This window comes from Sylvia atricapilla, chromosome 22 (genome assembly GCF_009819655.1).
Source record: "Sylvia atricapilla isolate bSylAtr1 chromosome 22, bSylAtr1.pri, whole genome shotgun sequence".
Lineage (NCBI taxonomy): Eukaryota > Metazoa > Chordata > Aves > Passeriformes > Sylviidae > Sylvia > Sylvia atricapilla.
In genome coordinates, this window is record NC_089161.1 from 6,517,400 (window position 1) to 6,535,707 (window position 18,308).

The window sequence follows — 18,308 nt, forward strand, 5'->3', positions numbered from 1 at the left end:
GTGAAAAAGAACCAAGTTTAGGACAGCTCCAACCTCTCTCATTCAGTAAATCCATCCATCTAAGCATTTTTCCAAGGAAATCCCCCTCCAAAGCCATCCCTGACCAGCATCTTCTGGGTGGCCAAAAATCCAAACACAAGACAGGAATTTTCGCCTTCTCTGCTCCCTCCATGTGCTGGAAAACCATTGAGAGCAGCTTCCACCTCTATTCCTGGGAATTCTGGTTTGTCTGGGCCTTAAATCCAGACATTTGGTCCCTAAAAACATCAGGGTGGAACCACAGGATGCTCCTGAGCTTTTCCTGCATGGGAAAAAACAAAGCTCTGGAGCTCCAGGATTTATTGCTCTGGTGCCATGGGAAGAGGATCCCACAGAAAGCTGATATTCTGGAAGTGGAGGATGCTGGATAAAACTCCATTTCCAGCCTTTCCCAGCATTCCATGGGATTTCTGCCCACAAACACTCCACAGGAATGGCCATGGATGAAGCACAACTGGGCCTGGAAGGGGCAGGAAGGGGAAAATCCAAATGCTCCCGGAGCATCGCTGCTCAAATCCAGAGCAAAACCAGCCCAGAAGTTGTGGGAAAGAAGGAGAGAAGAGGGAGGGGGAAACAGATGCCAAGTGCCCACAGGAGCCGGCCAAGGATGCGTGGAGGGGAGGGGAAAAACTGGGAAAACAAAGGCAGGCACTGGGAAATGAAGCAGGAATCCAGATGGAGCCGTCCAGACCCCGCTGCTTGGCTGTGGCTGATGTGCGAATCCCATCCCTCATCCTCCCCTTCCCTTCTCTTCCCGACAGGGAACAACTGCGAGGTGTCAGCGCCGCTCCGGAGCCTCCCTCGGCTCCCGGTTTTTTGGAGATTTACTGAGGAGAACAAAGCGGCGGTGACGGGAATGGCTGGGTGGGAAGAACTCTTCCAAAAGGGCTCCAAAGAAAGAGCCCATCCCAAATTTCTGTCATCCCCGGCTTTATCAGCATCCCTTTATCAGCGTCCCCTTCTCAGCCTCGCTCCGCTTCCCCTTTGCTCTTTTCAATCCGCGATTTTCCAGAGAAAGCCAGGCCGGGCCTCCCCCGGATCGGATTCAGCCCTCTGGAAATTCATCCCTCTGATTAGATGGCAACCCTGGGGAGGAGAGGATATTTTTGCTGGCAATCGCTGGGAATTCTGGCGCTGTCCAGTTTAAGGGGGATTAAAAAAAAAAGGGAAAAGGGAAGGGGGAGGAGGAGAGGGGGAAGGGAGGGATAAAGGAAATGTCCTTTGAAATCGGGAGTGACGCGTTCACAAAGGAGAACATCGGGACCAGCTCGGAGCTTCTAATTACAGAAGAGCTCCCAGGGATGAGGCAGGAATTGCTCCAGCCCTGGAAGTGCAGGATGCTGGATAAAAACCCCATTTCTAGCCTTTTCCAGCATTCCATGGGGATTTCTGCCCACAACTGCACTCCGTGGGAATGGCCAGGGGTGAAGCACGAGCGGCTGGAATCCCTCCGAGGCTCCTGGGGAGGAGAGGAGGGGGGGAATGGAATGGGTGGCAATGTCCCAAGGAAAGGCCTTGGAGTGATGGAGTCTTCCAAGGAATCCCAGAACCACAGGGAGCCCCTTCCACACCTTCCCCGGGCACCTGGCTCCTTCCAGCCCACACGGAAATCTGAGATTTGTTTATGGAGATTGCCCAGGGCTCCCATTCCTGGATTCTCCATCTCCCAGTGCTTCCCAAAAATCTGACTTCAAACCAATGGAATTCTGGAATTAGATTGGAAGGGACGTTAAAGCTCATCCCATTCCACGGGCAGGGACTCCTCTCACTACCCCAGGGTGCTCCACGCCCCGTCCAAGCTCAGACAAATCCCGGGATGGGGCAGCCCCAGCTGAGGATGGATTTTCCCCCTTTGCATGTCCCCAAAGTCCAACCCATCCCCATCCTTTCAGGAACAGTCCTTGGAAGCAGCAGCAGATCTGAGTGGAAGCTCAGGGTGGAGCCAGAAGAGGGGATTCTTGGGATCCAGCAGCTCCATCCACCTCTGGAATGTCCCCAGCATCCTCCAGGAACCAGTGGCAACATGAATGCTCATCGTTTTAATTAGCCAGTGATTAATGGGGTTTATCCCTAATTTCCTCCCATTGCTCCACCTTCCTTATCCAAGCCAGCACCGGGATGGGATGGGATGGGATGGGATGGGATGGGATGGGATGGGATGGGATGGGATGGGATGGGATGGGATGGGATGGGATGGGATGGGAAAACCAGGAGGAAGCAGGAAAATAGACACCAGCACTCCTTCGACCAGCAGATATCCCACAATTCCCAGGATTTCAGGAGATGTTTTGCCCCTTTAGGTGGGATCTAAGGGGTGCAAACCCATCTGGAAAAATCTGGGAGCACTCCTGCACATTCCCCACTGGAGGGGTGTGGGATGAGCACGGACAAGAAGTGAAGGCAGGAACCCAACGCGCCCTGACCGGCGGCACTTTGCAACATCTTGTCCATGAAAAATTCAGCAGCTCCAGTTGTTCCTGGGAACGCAGCAAATTCCTTCCCGCTCCCCTCCTGGCTCCAATCATGCCTTATTTATGACATTCCAGGACAATTTACAGTTGGAATATGACGCTGCCTCTCCTTGTTAACCCGAGAGGGCTCCAAGGGCAAAGAATTCCCAGCTGGCCCCATCTGGAGCGGTGGAATTTTGCTGAATCTGGAGCTTTTCCTCCTGGAAAGCTGCGCCGGGGTTTTATTTTTTATTTAAATGGGAATAAGCATTTGGCACGGGTTTAACAGCAGCCAGGGAATAGGATGTGATAGCTGAGGTCGGCACCGCACTTCCAAGGAAAATGGGCCTTTGGGAAGTGGGAAAAATGGATTGGGGGAGCCTTGTGCTGAGTTTTCCTTGGATATTCAGCTTTACTTCCCAAAATTCTACCAGCTCAACGCCAGTGGGGTTAAACCTCCCCAGCCCCTCCACTGCCTTCCCAAAAGTCATCCTGGCTTTGGGAAAATAGGCGTATTCCCTAAAATAAACCTGGGAAAGTTGGCGTCACCCCCAGGCAAGGAGGAGCCCGGCTGGCAGGGAGCGAATGGCATTAATCCCAGGAAAATGGGATATTAACAGGCCGAGCAGACAATTAAGAGCCAGTAATTAAAATTCCTCTTCCCTCACAAACATCTCATTAGGCACCACTTCCCTTCCTCATTTCCATAAGTGGGCGGGAACGATTCCGCAGCTGGATCTGGAATTATTCCTGAGGGGCGGCTGCTGAACCAAACCATCTCCCGAATTTTTAGGGATCGGAAGAAAATGTATGGAATGAGCAGGGGGAGGTCCAGCCTGTGCTTTGGGTCCATTTTTCCCCAATTAATGGGATGCGGAACCTGCCGAGTCCCATGGATGCATCCCGAGCCTCGTTAGCTCTTTGTGATGGGAATCAATGGTTTGGATCGATCCTTTGGATCAATCCATGGATTTAGCGCAGCCCCTTTGGCCTCTCGGCCCCTTTTAAATGAAGATGAAGTGAGGGAACCACTTCATGTCAGGGACAGCCGGGCCCCGGGGGCTGCTTCCAACCGCATTCCATGGGCAAAACGTGTCGGAATTACGGAACGATGGAATTTTATGGATCAACTCGGCCCAGGGAAGCCAAGACTGCTCCATTCCTGCAAGTGTCCAAGGCTGGTTGGGCCTGGAGCAACCTGGGATAGTGGAAGGTGTCCCTGACCATGGCAGGGAATGGGATTTAAGGTCCCTCTGATCCAACCCATTCAGTGATTCCCTATTTGTATAAAATATGGATGAAACCCGGCTCCTAAGCATTTCAGCATCTAAATCTCATTGAGATGGAACTTTCAACCACTGTCCAGCTTCCCTTCTTTTCCTTGAATCCCAGATTCCTCCTAAAGAAAATATCCCAAAGAAAAGATATCCCAAAATACCCCAGAGTCAAAAAAAAAAAGGATTAATTCCCGATTTGCTCCATGCTGTGATTCCCAATGTCCTTGTGTCCATGGGAACCGTCTCCAACATCACCTGAGGGCTTCATGCTGATGGATCCTCAGGAAAAATCCATTTTTGGACTGGTTTTCTCCTCACAATTAGCTCCAGAGTCACTTTTATCTTCTGGAGGGGTGGGATTGGCTCTTATCAGCTCCGAGATTCCAGCGGCTCCAGAGGCAGCAGGGAAATGAGGAACAAGATCCAGGTGGATCCTGCTGGATTGAAAACATTCCAAACTTTCCAGCTCCAGAGGGGTTCCATCCCCATGAGCACAATCTCAGCACAATAAAAGATTTTAGATGGAAAGGGAGACTTTGGGAGTGGAAAGTCCGCAGGAAATTTGGGATTTGGGAGCCTCCTGGTGCTGCCCATCTCTCCAATTTCAATCTCCGTCTTCTTTCCATCTCCTCCTTCCCACATTTCCACCTTTCCCTGCCCAGTTTTCTTCCCACAATGACTCAAGTCCAGCTCTCTCCATGTCCAATACATCCCAGGAAAACTCCAGCGTTCCCCACCTTTGCCACGCGCCTCCCGACAAACAAATCCGGGTGGGATTGAGCCGTTGGAATCAGATCCGTGGCCTGGGCACGGGCTGAAATAAATCCTCCAATGTCTTCATCCGGCTTTTTCCAAGCTCCTCGGAGCTGTTCCGGCTCATTGGAGCACGGGATGAGGGAGCCCGTTCCCAGCTTGGCTTCGACTCGCGGCGTCGATTTTGTGCTTGTTTGACATCTCCGGCACAAATCCACTGGGAATGCGGCGTTCCAGGAAAAAGATGGATGTTTGGAGGGAAAACCATGACGGCTTTGGCTGGAGGGAGCCCAGGCACTGCTACAAACCTCGGAATGGCCTTGGAACCATCATTTGGATGTTCAGGGGGTCCCTCAGCCTAAAAATCCAGGGATTTCCTGGATGCTCCCAGATTTAATTCCATGGTGGATCCAAGGGCTGCATCCCAGCCATCCCAAGAACCAAATCCAGTGGCTACAAAACCAGGGAGTCTGGAAAAGTGAGGATTTCCTGAACGCAGGAAAAACAGGATTGGAGGGAAGTGGAATCCATCAGAAAACCAGGATCAGTTGGATTGGAGAAGTATTTCCCTGGGGTGGATGGGAATTCTCTTCTGTTTGGGACAAAATTCCAACACCCTCAAACTGAACCCCTCCGGAAGAGAATCCCTCTCCATGAAAACACACAGAGAAGGATCCAAGACCATTCCAAGACTTGGGAAATCCCTCCCAATCCCAAAACTCCTTAAATCAACTCTGTCAAGGCACAGCTGGTGCAGAAAAGATGGATTTTCCCAGTCCACACCGCTTATCAGCGGGAACGTGGTGGCTGCATTGATATTCCTGGTGATTTATTGGATTTTATCCCCCTGCCCGCATAGCCTGGGAATGCAGGGCCATAAATTACACATGGAATATTTATCTCCGGGTGGGAAGGACGTTTAGGAGCATTTACCGAAGCGCTGGGAAGTTTTATTTATAACTTTTCCCCCTCTTTCCACTTCCAGTGTTTCCATAAAATCCCTCGGCCTCCCAGCGGTGCTGGAGGGGGGAATATTTTATCACCACATCTTCATCCCAGTGATATTCCCATAAAATAAAATGTTGGACATCTCACTGGAGCTCCCACAGCTGCTCAGAGCCATGGCTTGGGATGGGTTGTTGGGATTTGGGGAAGAGCACGAGGTGGGTGGTCGGCTTTGGATTTTGGGAAGAGCTTGGGATTGGTTGGTGGGTTGGGATTTTGGGAAGAGCTCCTGGTGGGTTGTTGGATCAGGCTTTTGGGAAGAGCTGGATGTGTGTCATCATTCCGTTGTCATTTCTCCTGCTCCTTCAACCCCTTCTCCTCATTACTCAAGTAATTTTTCCAGACTTTTTTTTTTGGATCATTTTGGGTGCTTTCTAAATCCAAAATGATGCCTCATCCTGGGAAAAGGGGGAAGGTGAATCCAGCAGAGCCAAATTCCCTCAAAAACCTGGCACCATCCCTAATTTGGAGCGATGGTTCTGCCAGCACCTCGTGGCCTCTTCCCAGATGTTGGAGCAGCTGCCGGAGCCAAAAGAGCTGAAAATTCCCAGGGTCGGGCTGGTTCTGAGACGCCTCGTTTGATAAATGGAGGTGCCGCCCCTCATTTGCATCTCTGCAAATTTGCAAATCAGGGCTGATCCCCCGCAGCTCCGGCTGCCAATCAAGCCCCCCTAAGATAATTAAGGCAGAATCCCCCAAATTGGTCGCTCCCTGATTGTATTCCCATTTCACGGGGTGGCAATGGATTTTGGCTGAACGAGGCCCGACAGGTGGGAGGTGCCACCTCTCATCCCAAATTTTCCCTTTTCCCAATAAACAAGCCCCGTTCCTGCAGGATTTCCCACTCTCCTGGAGTTTACTCCACATCAGCTGGATTTTCCTCACAGTTTTCCACCCGGAAGTGCTTCCACCCCCAGTCTGGGCTGCAGGGCAGGAATTCCCTCCTGCTGATCAATCCCAGGAGGGAATTCCCACCTCCTTTGTCCAGCAGATGCCAATGAAACCCAAGAAATGCAGAAAAATCCCAGTTTTTCCTTCTTTTCCCACTTTTTTTTCAGCTCCCCCCAGCTGCCCCATGGATCACTCTCCAAACCGTTTCCGTGGATTTTCATCTTTCTCCAGCAAATCCCAAGCTCACCAGATGGGGAATTTTCCTACAATCCAAATTTTGCCAAGCAGGAGCCACCATTGACCACCAAACTCAATGGAATGCCTCTGGAATGGCTCAACATTCCCTAAAACCCCTCCAGCAGAGCATGGTGCCTCCTCAGCACCTGGATTAACCTGGATAAAAGCTCCAAACCAGAATGTCCAGGTGTCCCAGGGATAAAAATTCCCCCCTGCTCTGCTTTTCCCTGATTTTCAATCAAGCAGCTCCACGGAAAATGCAGCAGGATCTGATATCCGTGTGCAGATGTGGAATTAATCCCGAATTAAGCGCGGCGGGAGAAGGAGAGGTCGTATCCTAATCCCACACTGAAAAAGATTGGAAATGGGATTTTTCCCCACACCCACAAATTCCTGGCCCTCCTTTTCCAGTGGCTCAGCTCTGCATCCTGACGTGGAGGAGATTCCCTGCCATCCAAACAGATGCTCCTGGAGTTTCCCAGGAATCTGCACCCTCTGGATGCTGCCCCTGGGCACTGGGATTATGGAAAACCTCACCTGAGACAAAGGATTTTATCCCCAGCCAACAGCGCTGTACAAAATCCATCCCCAAAATGCAATTCCAGAGTGAAAAAGGGGATTGTTGTAGCCAGTGTTCCTTTTTAGAGCCCCAAATGGGAGCTGAGGAATTGGAAAATTGGGAAAAAAATCCCAAGCCCCTGCTCGAGCCCAGCTGGTGACTTGGGAGGGATTTGCCAGCAGCAGCCGAGGATTTTCCCACTGTTCCAGCTCTGTTGGGATGAGGATTATGGCACCAGCAGCCAATTCCGGGGAGCCACGGCTCGGGCTGTTAATCCTGGCTGGAGTTAATCCCAGTGGGAATAATTAACGGGAGCCAGGAGCTGCTCCCGATCCCTGGAAGTGCTCAAGGCCAGGTTGGAACAACGACTGATGGAAAATGTCCCTGTCCCTGGCAGGGCTGGAATGGGAGGAGCTTAGTGTCCATCCCAAAGCATTCCATGATTCCGGGTCTTTCCATGCCTCAGTTTCCCCACTTGGGAAGGGCAAAGCAAGGCCTTTTCCAGCTCATCTGAGATCCAGGAAAATCCCATCCCTGAGTAACTGCAAGGGGTTAATAGAGATCCCAAAAAATAGTGGAGCAACACCAAGGGGATTTTAGAGATCCCAGAAAATCCCACCACAGAGTAACAGCCAGGGGTTTTTAGGGATCCCAGTAATCTCATCGTGGAATAATATCAGGGGAGTATTGGAGATCCCAAAAAATGCTGGAGTAACAGCAAAGAGTTTTTAGAGATCCCAGAAAATCCTGGAATAACAGCAAGGGGATAATTGGAGATCCCAAAAAATCCCATCCTGGAATGTCAGAGGAGCTCCTGCTCCCAAAAATAATCCCAGGAAGGAATTTTCCTACCCAAAATTCCCCAACCCTCCCTAAAACTCCTCTTTTTCCAGCTTTAGCGGGAGACCCACAGGCTTGGGATGGGAAAAAAGAGGGAAAATCATTAATTCCATGAAGCAATGTTGGAGGGTCTCAGTTAGGAAGCCCCTGCTGGGTTTCCCGCCAATTCCAAGCAGGTTTTCCCAAGCCCAGGTGGCCCTGCAGAAGGGGTGACCCTGACCTGGGTGATGAATTCCCTGATTTATTTCTCCACTTGCAGAAAATCCAATTATCCCAGACTTTTGATTGGTGACAAATGAGGAGCCATCGATCCCCCTCCCTCCCAGCTGTCGGCTCCGGGCGATCTCCGCTCCTTCCATCGATTCCTGCAGGGAGGAAGCGGGAAGAGATCATCCGTACTGATATTTTGGGATTTTTCCTTCTGAACTCCTTCTCCAGAGGCACAACCTCAGGCAGAGGAAGAGGGAAAGTAAACCCAGCCTATGCAGGAATCCCAGGAGCTCCAAAATCCACTTTGTTTTTGGAATTCCGACTGTGATATACGGCTTCTCCCCAAGAAAAAAATGACCTGGGGGGTGCTTGGGGCACCTGGATCAGCCCAAAAGGGCCTGAAAATGTTCTGGAGGTTTCAAGGGAGGGAGGGAGGAAGGAAGAGTTGGATTTTGGGGCAGATTCCTCCAGCCCCTCCATGGCAAGAGCCAAAATTCCCACCAGGATTCCCAGCCCTGGGATTCGGCCCTGGCCTGGAGATGCCTCTTCCAGGCACAGGGACAAGGGGCAGCTCCATCCCAAACTGCCCCTCATCCCTCAGGACAGCTGTGATCCCATCCCTCAGGATCTCCCTGGTCCAGCCTCATCCAGCTCTGTCCTTCCCAGCCCCATTCCCTGGACAGAGCAGGATTGTGATCAGCGCTCCCTCTCCTCCGGATTCACACTCCGTGATTGATAATCCCTCTGCTCTCCCGGTAATTCCGCATCCCTAATGGGATTAACTGATATCTCCCTCTTCCAGCCCCGATCCCAGGCGCTGATTCCTGACACTTCCCCGCTCCCACAGAGAAGGTGCAGAGGGCTCTTCCCTCAATCCCGATCCATCTCCATGGAGCCGTTCCCTTAATCCCAATCCATCTCCACTCTGCTGGGGAATCACTGCTAATTAACACCTTTCCCTCTCCCAGCACTTCCAGAGCTGTCCCATTATCCTTGTTTGGCCTTTCCTGCTGATCCCAAAGGCTGACAGAGCCAAATCCCAGCCCTGATTCCTCCTTTAGCTCTGCTCATGGAATGTTGGTGGTTTTGGGGATCTTTTCCCTCAAATCCAACATCCTGGGAGTTCTCCCACTCATGGCTTGATCATCCTGAAATGGAACAAAGCTGGAAAATCAGGAGGAGACTTTTCCATGGCTCCGCACGGTGTCTGTGATTCCTCTTTCCCCAAATCCATCCCCATTCCCACCTCTATCTTTATTCCTGCTGGAAAACTTCCATCCCAAAGCCCACCAGGACACAGAGAGTCCTCAGACAAACCAAACATTCCCATTTCTTATGCCAAATTTCCCTCCTCCTCCTGAAGACCCCCAGCCCGACCTCCCAGCCAACCCAAGGAGTGGGACAGGGAATAAAGTGGCAGCCAGACCTTGGAAAAGAGGGAAAAACACCTGGCAGAGCCTCAGATCCACTGGATGTGCCGGGAGGCCAAGGCTCCATGTTAATAAAACATAACCAAGCGTGGGATCATCCAATATTCCTTTAATTCAGTGCTCCCAGGAGGGCGGGAAGAGGGGCCGGGAATGCGGGAGGTTTTCCTGCTCGCCGGGGCGGAGAGGGGCACCCGGCATGTTCAACAGCTGGAAAAGCTCTCCCTTCCCGTTCCCACTCCCATTTCCAGGCTAGGAGTGCTCGCCTTTCGCACTCCCAGCCAATTATCCAGGTTGGAAGTGCTCTCCCTTCCCATTCCCGTTCCCGTTCCCATTCCCATTCCCATTCCCATTCCCTCCCTCCTCCTGAGATATAAAATCATTCCAATCAAATCCTTTCAGCCCAAAAAACTCTGGGATTTTTTTCCTCTCATTTTTTTTCTCCCAGCGGGAAGCACGGAGCAGATCCGGAGCGTGATCCATGCAAACCAAGAGCGGAGGGAGCATCACAACCATCCCATTGTCTAATTCCTCTCTCTCCCACCATGGAATCTCCTGGATTCTCCTGCCCTCAATAAAAACAACCCCACAAATTCCAAGGAATGGGAAGGTTTAATTTGGGAAGCGCTTCTTGGAGCTCCTCTTGTCTCCCACACCTCGCACTAATTACGGTGGAAATTCAGGAGAAATCCCAACGATCTCCACTCCTCACAAAGCGCTTCCCTATGGAAAAAAAAAAGCCGAAAAGCCGGAATAACGCAGGGAGATGCACACAGAACTTCAAAAGAGTCACCAGGAGCTGGCGTTTATGGGAAACATCTCATTATCAATTCCAAAGGGAACGACTCTGAGTGGACCCGGAGGATTTTCCATGCAGGATGGGCTCTCTGGGACCCTTGTTCCCAGTGGGAATTTCACCCTTTAGATCTTTTCAGGAATGGGATCTGCCCATTGCCTGGTGCTTTTCCAGCAGCAAATCCAGCCTCGTATCCCGCACGGAAAATCCCACTCCCCAAAAATCCAGTGTTTTCATCTCCCATGGAAAATCCCACACCCCAGCGGATGCAGGTTGTTATCCCACATGGAAAATACCATTCCTCAACGGATCCAGTGTTATCCATCCATCCATCCCCCATGGAAAATCCCACTCCCAAAAAAATCCAATGTTTTCATCCTGCATGGAAAATCCCACTCAGCAGCAGATCCAGTCTGTATCAATCCATCCAACCCCCATGGAAAATCCCACTCCCTGGCAGCTCCCTGGGAATATTTTGGGCTCCGTGGCCTTTCCCAGCCCCCCAAACCCTCCCACTCCTCTCCCAGTCACAGGGTCCTCCTGCAATCCAACATTCCCAGGTTTATTTTTAGGAGGAAAGGCAGGAAAGCAGCCAAATTCCACCCCCGGTTCTCAGGATGCTCCTGGAGCTGCAGAGGGAAGAGCCCGGGCACGTGGATCCTGTGTTTCCATGTGGATCCTGTGATTCCCACGTGGATCCTGTGATCCCACATGGATCCCATGTTCCCACACTGATCCCGTGTTCCCACACTGATCCCGTGTTCCCACACTTTGTGCGGCTCCATCCACAGGGAACAGGGGCAGCTGGGCCTAAAAAAAGGAGGAAGATTCTCCATGGAGCAGCAGGAGGATCCCAAATCCTGGTCCAGGAATCCAGGCTTGGAATCTTCCAAAGCCTTGCAGCTGGAGCTTTGGAATGCTCTATCCAGAGGGGCAAAGCCAGGCTGGGAAATTCAATCCCATAAAAATCCCTTCCCAGGTAATTCCCATCCAATCCATGGGGTTTTTTCCAAAGGAAAAACACAGGCACGGAGAGCTCGGGATGAGGAAGGAGAAAATCTCCACAGGAAGCTCACAGGGAGCCCATCCGCATCCCCCTTATCCCAAAAAGGGGAGGATCCCAAGGATTTTGCTGAGCTGGATCCTCTGTATCCCTCTCCTGCTGTCCCAGTCTCCCCAGGGAGAACTGGAGATTCCCAGATCCATGCCAGGACATCCCATGGTGACAACCACTGGCCAAAAATGTCCCTTCTGTCACTTCTCTCTTTTCCAGGTCCCAGCTCCAGGAGCAAATCCCAGCCTGGCACGAGCCAGAGCAATGTTCTACCCATAAATCCAGGCTTATCCATGGAATTCATCCCCCAAAAAAAGCATTTCCATGGATGGGAGACCACCAGGAAGCAGATCCCTCAGCACCCTTCATCCCCCCCATCCCTCTGATCCCAAACTTCCCCCACAGAGCCCATCCCTGGATCCAGCCCTTCCCTGGGGCTGCCTTGGAAAAGGAACAGAGGTGGAAAAGCAGGAGACACATCCCAAAGGAAGGATGGGATGGAATGGGAATGGGGATGGGATGTTCCTGCTCCTGCTTTCCCTGTCCCTGCCGGATGGGAAGAGACTCCAGGATTTATCCCTGAGCACAGGGAGGTGGAGAGGGACTTTTAATCCCCTCTGCCTGGAGAATATCGACCAAGGAATTACAGGAGCGGGAAATCATTCCGGAGGTTTGGGCAGGAGGCAAACATCTTCCCAGCCTCCCCTGCTCCAGGCGGGGTTTTCCAGACGGAGGAGCGCTCCCGGCACCAGAGGAGCCAAAATGTGTGGCCTGGAGACCAGGAAGGGCTCGGTGGAGCCACATTCCCAACTCCATTCCCTCCACCAGGAATTGTGGCGTTTCCTGGCGTTTCCCCAATCTCCTCGGAGCTGGATCCAAGCTGGGAGTGGGAACGAGGCACCTGCCGTGATCCAAAGGCTTTGGAGAGTCCCCAGGCCCTAATCTGATAAAACCAACAATTCCAGAGAGGGAACAACAGCCGCGGGTTATTATCCCCGCCTTTGGAATCCGCCCGCCCTTGGCATTCCCGTCGGATCCGGGCCCCAACGCACCGAAAACAAGCCCGTGATTGACGGGTTATTTTGGGGGAAAAAAAATGAAGAGGGGAAAAGTGGGAAGACAAGAAGGGGATGGGAGCGCCAGCCCCGGGCTGGGAAGGAGCCCGGCAGCGCCGCCGCCAGCGAACAAAGGGCGCGGAGAGCGGCTGGATCGGGAACGGCTCCAGCCCCGTCCTTCCCCAGCTGCCGCCCTCCGGCCGGATCCCGCACCCAGGGAGCTGCCTCCCAAAATCCGGGATCTGGGGGCTCCTTCCCGTGCTCTGCCTCTCCGTGGGGTCTGAGCCTAGAGCTGGACGTGGCTGAAGCCGAGGGTTTGTCCTGGAGAATTGAGGGAAAATCCCCAAAATCCCATCACTGGGAGCTCCGAAGGGGCGATGCTGATCGTCCCCCCCACACACCTATTCCGGGTGGGAATTTGTGCCCATTCCCTGAAGCCCCACTCTTATCCCGAGAGCTTTTCCTGGGCAGATCCCAATCCACGAGGTGAGAGGTGGCCAAACATTCCCAAGCCAAGGAATTCCCGGCAGAAAAGAGCATTTTTGTGGGGAAACAAACCATCATGGGAAAGATCTCCATGGGAAGGGACGGCTGGTGGGATCATCTGGATGCTCCAGGACCTCCCATGGATTCGGGATGCAAGGTCCAGGCAAGGCCTGGAAGTGTTTGGAGGCTCCTGAGAAATCTCCAGGCTTCCACACCTGGAAAAGTCCTGGAGTGGCCATCGGGAATCTACTGAGGTTTAACAAGAGCAGGAATGGGGCAATTCCCGGGGTGGATCCAGGCTGGGATGAGCACATGGAGCAGCCCTGGGGGTGCTGGTTGGGGACAGCTGGACATGGAAACCTCTCAAGCTCAGGGCTGATCCTAGGGCAGGAAAATGGGGAATTCTGCCCTCTGGAGCTGCTGGAGCAAGTCTAGAGGAGGCTCCAGGATGATCCAAGGAAAGGCTGGGAGAGCTGGGAATGTCCAGCCTGGAGAAAAGAGAAGGTTTTGTTTGACTCAATTTTGGCCTTCCAGGACCCGACAGAAAAGACGGAAAAAAAAAATCTCTTCAGAAGGGCCTGGAATGACAGGCCACAGGGAATGGCTCTGCAATTCCAGAGAGGAAATTGAAATGAGTTCTTGGGAAGGAATTCCTGGCTGTGAGGGGGTAAAGCCCCGGCACAGCTTTCCCAGAGGAGCTGTGGCTGCCCCTGGATCCCTGGGAATGTCCAAGGCCAGGCCGGATGGGGCTGGGAGCAGCCTGGGGTGGTGAGATCCCCACCCAACGCATCCCGGGATTCCATGGATGGAGCTGGGAATATTCAACAGCCCGCACAGGGCAGGGACCGCTCAGCTCCAGGATCACAATTCCTTATCTCAATCCAAAGGTCATCGACATTCCCAAGCCAAACCCTACAACATTCCCAGGATTCGGGTTTGGGGGATCCCAAGGGAATTCGAGGGGGTTGAACACCCCCAGGTGGAGCTTGGGGGACATCGGGAATGCCCCGGGAGCAGCCACGGGACCTTTTCCACAGAGAAATGGAGCCGGGAATGTCTCCCCGTCCTGAAGACGCTGATTATCCTGGAAAGGTACGAGGAGAGGGAAGATCCTCGCCGGAGCTGCAGCTTTTTCCCGAGCTCTGGATTGGAAGCGGCGGCTCCCAAACGCAGCTGGTGGGAAGAGGGAAATTGGGCTAATTGGGAAAGGGCAATTAGCACAGCGAGGGGGATTTTCCAAAGGGGCTGCGTGGCCTGGATTTACCCGGGCAGGCTCCGTGGGAACTCGGGATTGATGGAGATGGGAAGGAAAACTTCCAGAAAAGAGCTGGATGCAGGATTCGATGGGAAAAGCATTGACGGGAAGGGAATGGGCTGGATTTTTGGCATCTGCAGGTGAATTAAAGCAGGATTTCATCCCTGCCTCGCCTTTTCCCTCATTCCCCCCGGACATAATTCCCACCAAATTCCTACTCCCGTTAAAAAGAACCACGAGCAGGTGTCTCCCATCATCCTGGGAAAAGCCCCACACTGGGTTTTCTCTCAGAAAAACAGGAAAAGTCAGGTTTTCCGGGTTGGAAAGGGATCCACCCAGGGGGCTCCCTGTCAGCCGGGAAAACCCTTGCCAGAAAACCCTCGCAGGGGAATGGAGAGGGGAGAGAATTCCAGGTAAAATCCCAACTGCAAAGGGCTTTTTCCGAGCCGGGATTTTCAGGAACAGCCCCAAGGACAGCTCCCTGCAGAGCCCAGGAGCTTCAAACACTTGGATTTTCCCTTTTATTTTTTCTTTTCCCCGTCTGGGGGGTGGGAAGCAGAAGCCAAAGCAAATCCCACCGGGATAAAGCCGCTGGAAATCTCCGGGAACGCCACACTGCCATCCCCCCCCGGCCCTACAACAGCCCCCACGAGCCCTTTATGGGGCCGCGTTCCAGGCAGCGGCTCACCGAGCCGGCCCTGACCCCAGAATCCACGCATGGGGGAGAAAACGGGCTTTTCCAGCTTTCCCAGTCCCTTTTCCAGGCGCTCCTCTCCTTTTCCATGGTCCAGCGCTGCCTCCTCCGCGTGGCCTCGTTTTTCCCTCCTGACGGCTCCTTAACCCACTTAGCCCCGGCCCCGGCGGCTTTTTTTGGCCAAAGGAAGATGTTGAGCCGGGGATAAAGGGAGGAAAAAAGAAAAAAAAAAAAGCTGGAATGCCAGGGGTGATGCTCCCGGAGGGCTGGAAAACACCTCGGGAACGATCCCGGCACCGCCCGGCTCCGCTCGGGGTCACAAAAGGGCTTTTCCTGACCGGGTGAGGGATGCAGAGCAGGGCTGGAGACTCCTCCCAAAAAAAGCTTCCCACGGATGATTTGTGGGGTGGGAAGTGATTCCAGAGGATTCCTGGGGATCCTCCGGGGGGCGGATGGGGAGGTGGATGAATAAAAGCAGGAAAATACCACCCCCACCCCCCCCCAAAAAAAGGGGGGGAGACTTTGGGGACACACGGCAAATGTCGGGACGAACAGCGGGAATTGGGGACGTGCCGCCCTCGACCTTCCCGGGCTCTGGATCCCTTGGATTCCTCTCCGGCCGGGATGGGGAGGGCACGGAGGGGAGGGCACGGCGGCAGCTCCAGCCAAGGATGCCGTCAGCCAGGAAAAAGCCATCTGCCCTCGGAAATTCGGGAATGGCGAGCGCTCTGCCCCTGAAATTCGGGAACAACGCTCTGCCCCCGAAATCCGGGAGCAGCTCAGCAACCCGCTGCCCCGAGCAAAGGGAGGCGCCCCCAAAGCGGGCTTTGGTCGGGATTTGTGCCTGGCTGATGGAAAACCAGCTCGGGCTGGGATTTTTGGGACAGCGGAGGGCGGGGGGGATGACAGAATTCCAGGGCGGTTCGGGTTGGAGCCCCAAACAGACCACAGGGGCTGTTTCCATAGGGAAGGGATACTGGGCACGGCGGGTCCCCGGGATGCAGCCAAGTTCCAGCGGGGTTTAGGAGCCCAAACCCCTCTCGTGGATGCCCAAACCTGAACAATTCCTGACGCCGGATCCATCAGCCCCTAACCCCCAACCCCTCCGGGCTCCTCGAGCTCCTCCAGCCCCTCCACAAACCAACTTGGATCCCATTTCCCCCCAAAAAGCCACCAAAAAGCCACCCTCACAAACAGATTTCTCCGCAGCCGCTCTCGGGAAATCAACAGCGCGAGAGCAGCCGCCCGATCTGCGGCGAGAAAAAGCAGGAGCGAGGCAGGAAAAATGATCCCTGCGCCAGTGACAGACAGCTGGAGCCACGGGAAAGCCGGGGGGATGCGTTGTTCCTTGGAAATTGTCTATCCATGACCTTAAAACGGCGGCGGAGGAGAGCGGGGAGGGCAGCGGAGGGGAGGGGACCGGGGCCGGGTTTGGCACAAGTTCCCCCCTTTTTCCCGAGCAGCTTTTATTCCCCGTGCCGGGATGCTGGGATGCTGGGATGCTCGGGAAGGGGGCTCGGAGCAGCAGCCGCAGCCCGGCAGGACCCCAGACCCCCCCGCCCCCAGGAAAAGGGGGAGCCGGGGAATTCTTTCCCGAGCCAAATTCCCGGCCGGGCTCGGGGCTGCGCCGTGCCCGAGGGATGGATCGGGAGCAGACGGGGAAGAATCGGCTCCTTTGTGTGGAGCTGGCCCCGCGCAGCCCCGCAGAGCCGCGGCTCCCCCTCCCCGCGCCCTGCAGCGGCTGCCGGCGCTTCCCGGAGAGCAAAAAGTCCATTAAAAAAATTATATATATATATATAAAATAATAAATGGGAGATGCGGAGCAGGCTCCGCTCGTGCCTCCATCTCCCGGAGCCTGGAAAAGCTCCCGGTTTCCCGGGGGCTCGGGAAGAAGCGGCCACCTGAGACCTCCCCCGAGCGGGAATTGGGGTGAAAAAAGGAGGGAATTCGCCTCAAATGGACGCGGAATGGAATTCCACGGGTGGCCCTGAGGCTGCGGGATGCAAGGAGGGGAAACTTTCCTTCCCCGGGCGGTTTTCCCTCCCCGGAGCTCCGGGTTTGGGGCTGGCGTGGGGAGCGGAGTCCCGGGATTTCGGGGAGCTCGGGAGCTGCAATCCCCCAGGACAGCGGGGATTTGGGGTTCGGGGATCCCAAAGGGGCGGGAGCGGCTGCGACCCCCCAAAGAATGAGCTCGCGGGGGTCCCCAAAGCACAGACCCCCCCTCCCCGGCTGGAGCAGGGCTGGGAGGCGCAGCCGGAGCTCGGGAAAAGGGGACACGGGGATGAGACCCCCCGGCGGTGAGACCCCATTAACGGCGCCCCATTAACGGCTCCCGCCCCATGCTCATGGCTTAACGGCAGCGCCCGCTCGGGGGTGCCCCATTAAACCCCCTCCTCGGGGGTGCCCCAATAACAGACCCCACACCAGTCCCCGGTTATGGGGTGCCCCATTAACAGACCCCACACCAGTCCCCGGTTATGGGGTGCCCCATTAACAGACCCCACACCAGTCCCCGGTTATGGGGTGACCCATTAACAGACCCCACACCAGTCCCCGGTTATGTGTCCCCATTAACAGACCCCACACCAGTGGCGGGTTATCGGGTGCCCTAATAACAGACCCCACACCAGTCCCCGGTTATCGGGTGCCCCATTAACAGACCCCACACCCGGTTACGTGTCCCCATTAACAGATCCCACACCGGAGTCGGGTTATCGGGTGCACCATTAACACCTCCAGACCTCGTACCCCAGCGCCAAACCCCAAATCCCCACCCCAAACCCGTTCTCCTCTCCGTGGGTGCCCCCCGTTCCCATCACCCCAAACCCCAGGGCGGGGGCGCCGAGCCCCGAGCCCGCCCCGTGCCCGGAGGGGTGCGGGGGTCACCCCCTGCCTCCTGGGGGTATCTGGGGGTCACCCCCATCCCTCCCGCGGCCCCGGGGGTCCCTGTCCCCTCGGGGGGCGACACTCACCCAGCGCCAGGTGCCGCAGGTGCCAGAGCAGGAGGCAGAGGGGCAGGGGGCTCATGGTGCGCATGGTGCCCGCGGGGGGCTCAGCGGGGCCCCCGCGCCGGGGGGCGGGCGGGCATCGCGCCGGGCACGGCTCGGGGGCTCGGGGCCCGCTCCGCTCCGGGAGGGGGCTCGGCCGGTTCGGGAGGGCCCGCTCCGGTCCGCTCCGCTCCGGTCGGGGTCCCAGCCCCTGTCGGCGCTGCCCCCCCGGTGCAGCAGCTCCGCCGCCGCCGCCGCTGCCGCCCTTAAGCCGATTTGGAGCAGCCGGAGCC

At 54.9% G+C, this 18,308-nt stretch overlaps 1 protein-coding gene across 1 annotated transcript in view; it reads right to left on the reverse strand.

Moving 5' to 3' along the window:
- Nucleotides 1–18,105, reverse strand: part of IGSF21 (immunoglobin superfamily member 21) — a 36,666-nt gene extending 18,561 nt beyond the window's left edge. The window contains exon 1 of the mRNA XM_066334206.1: nucleotides 18,001–18,105. Coding sequence (XP_066190303.1) covers nucleotides 18,001–18,064 — 64 coding nt within the window. The 5' untranslated portion in view covers nucleotides 18,065–18,105. The remainder of the gene's footprint in view (nucleotides 1–18,000) is intronic.
- Between the last annotated feature and the right edge of the window lie 203 nt (nucleotides 18,106–18,308).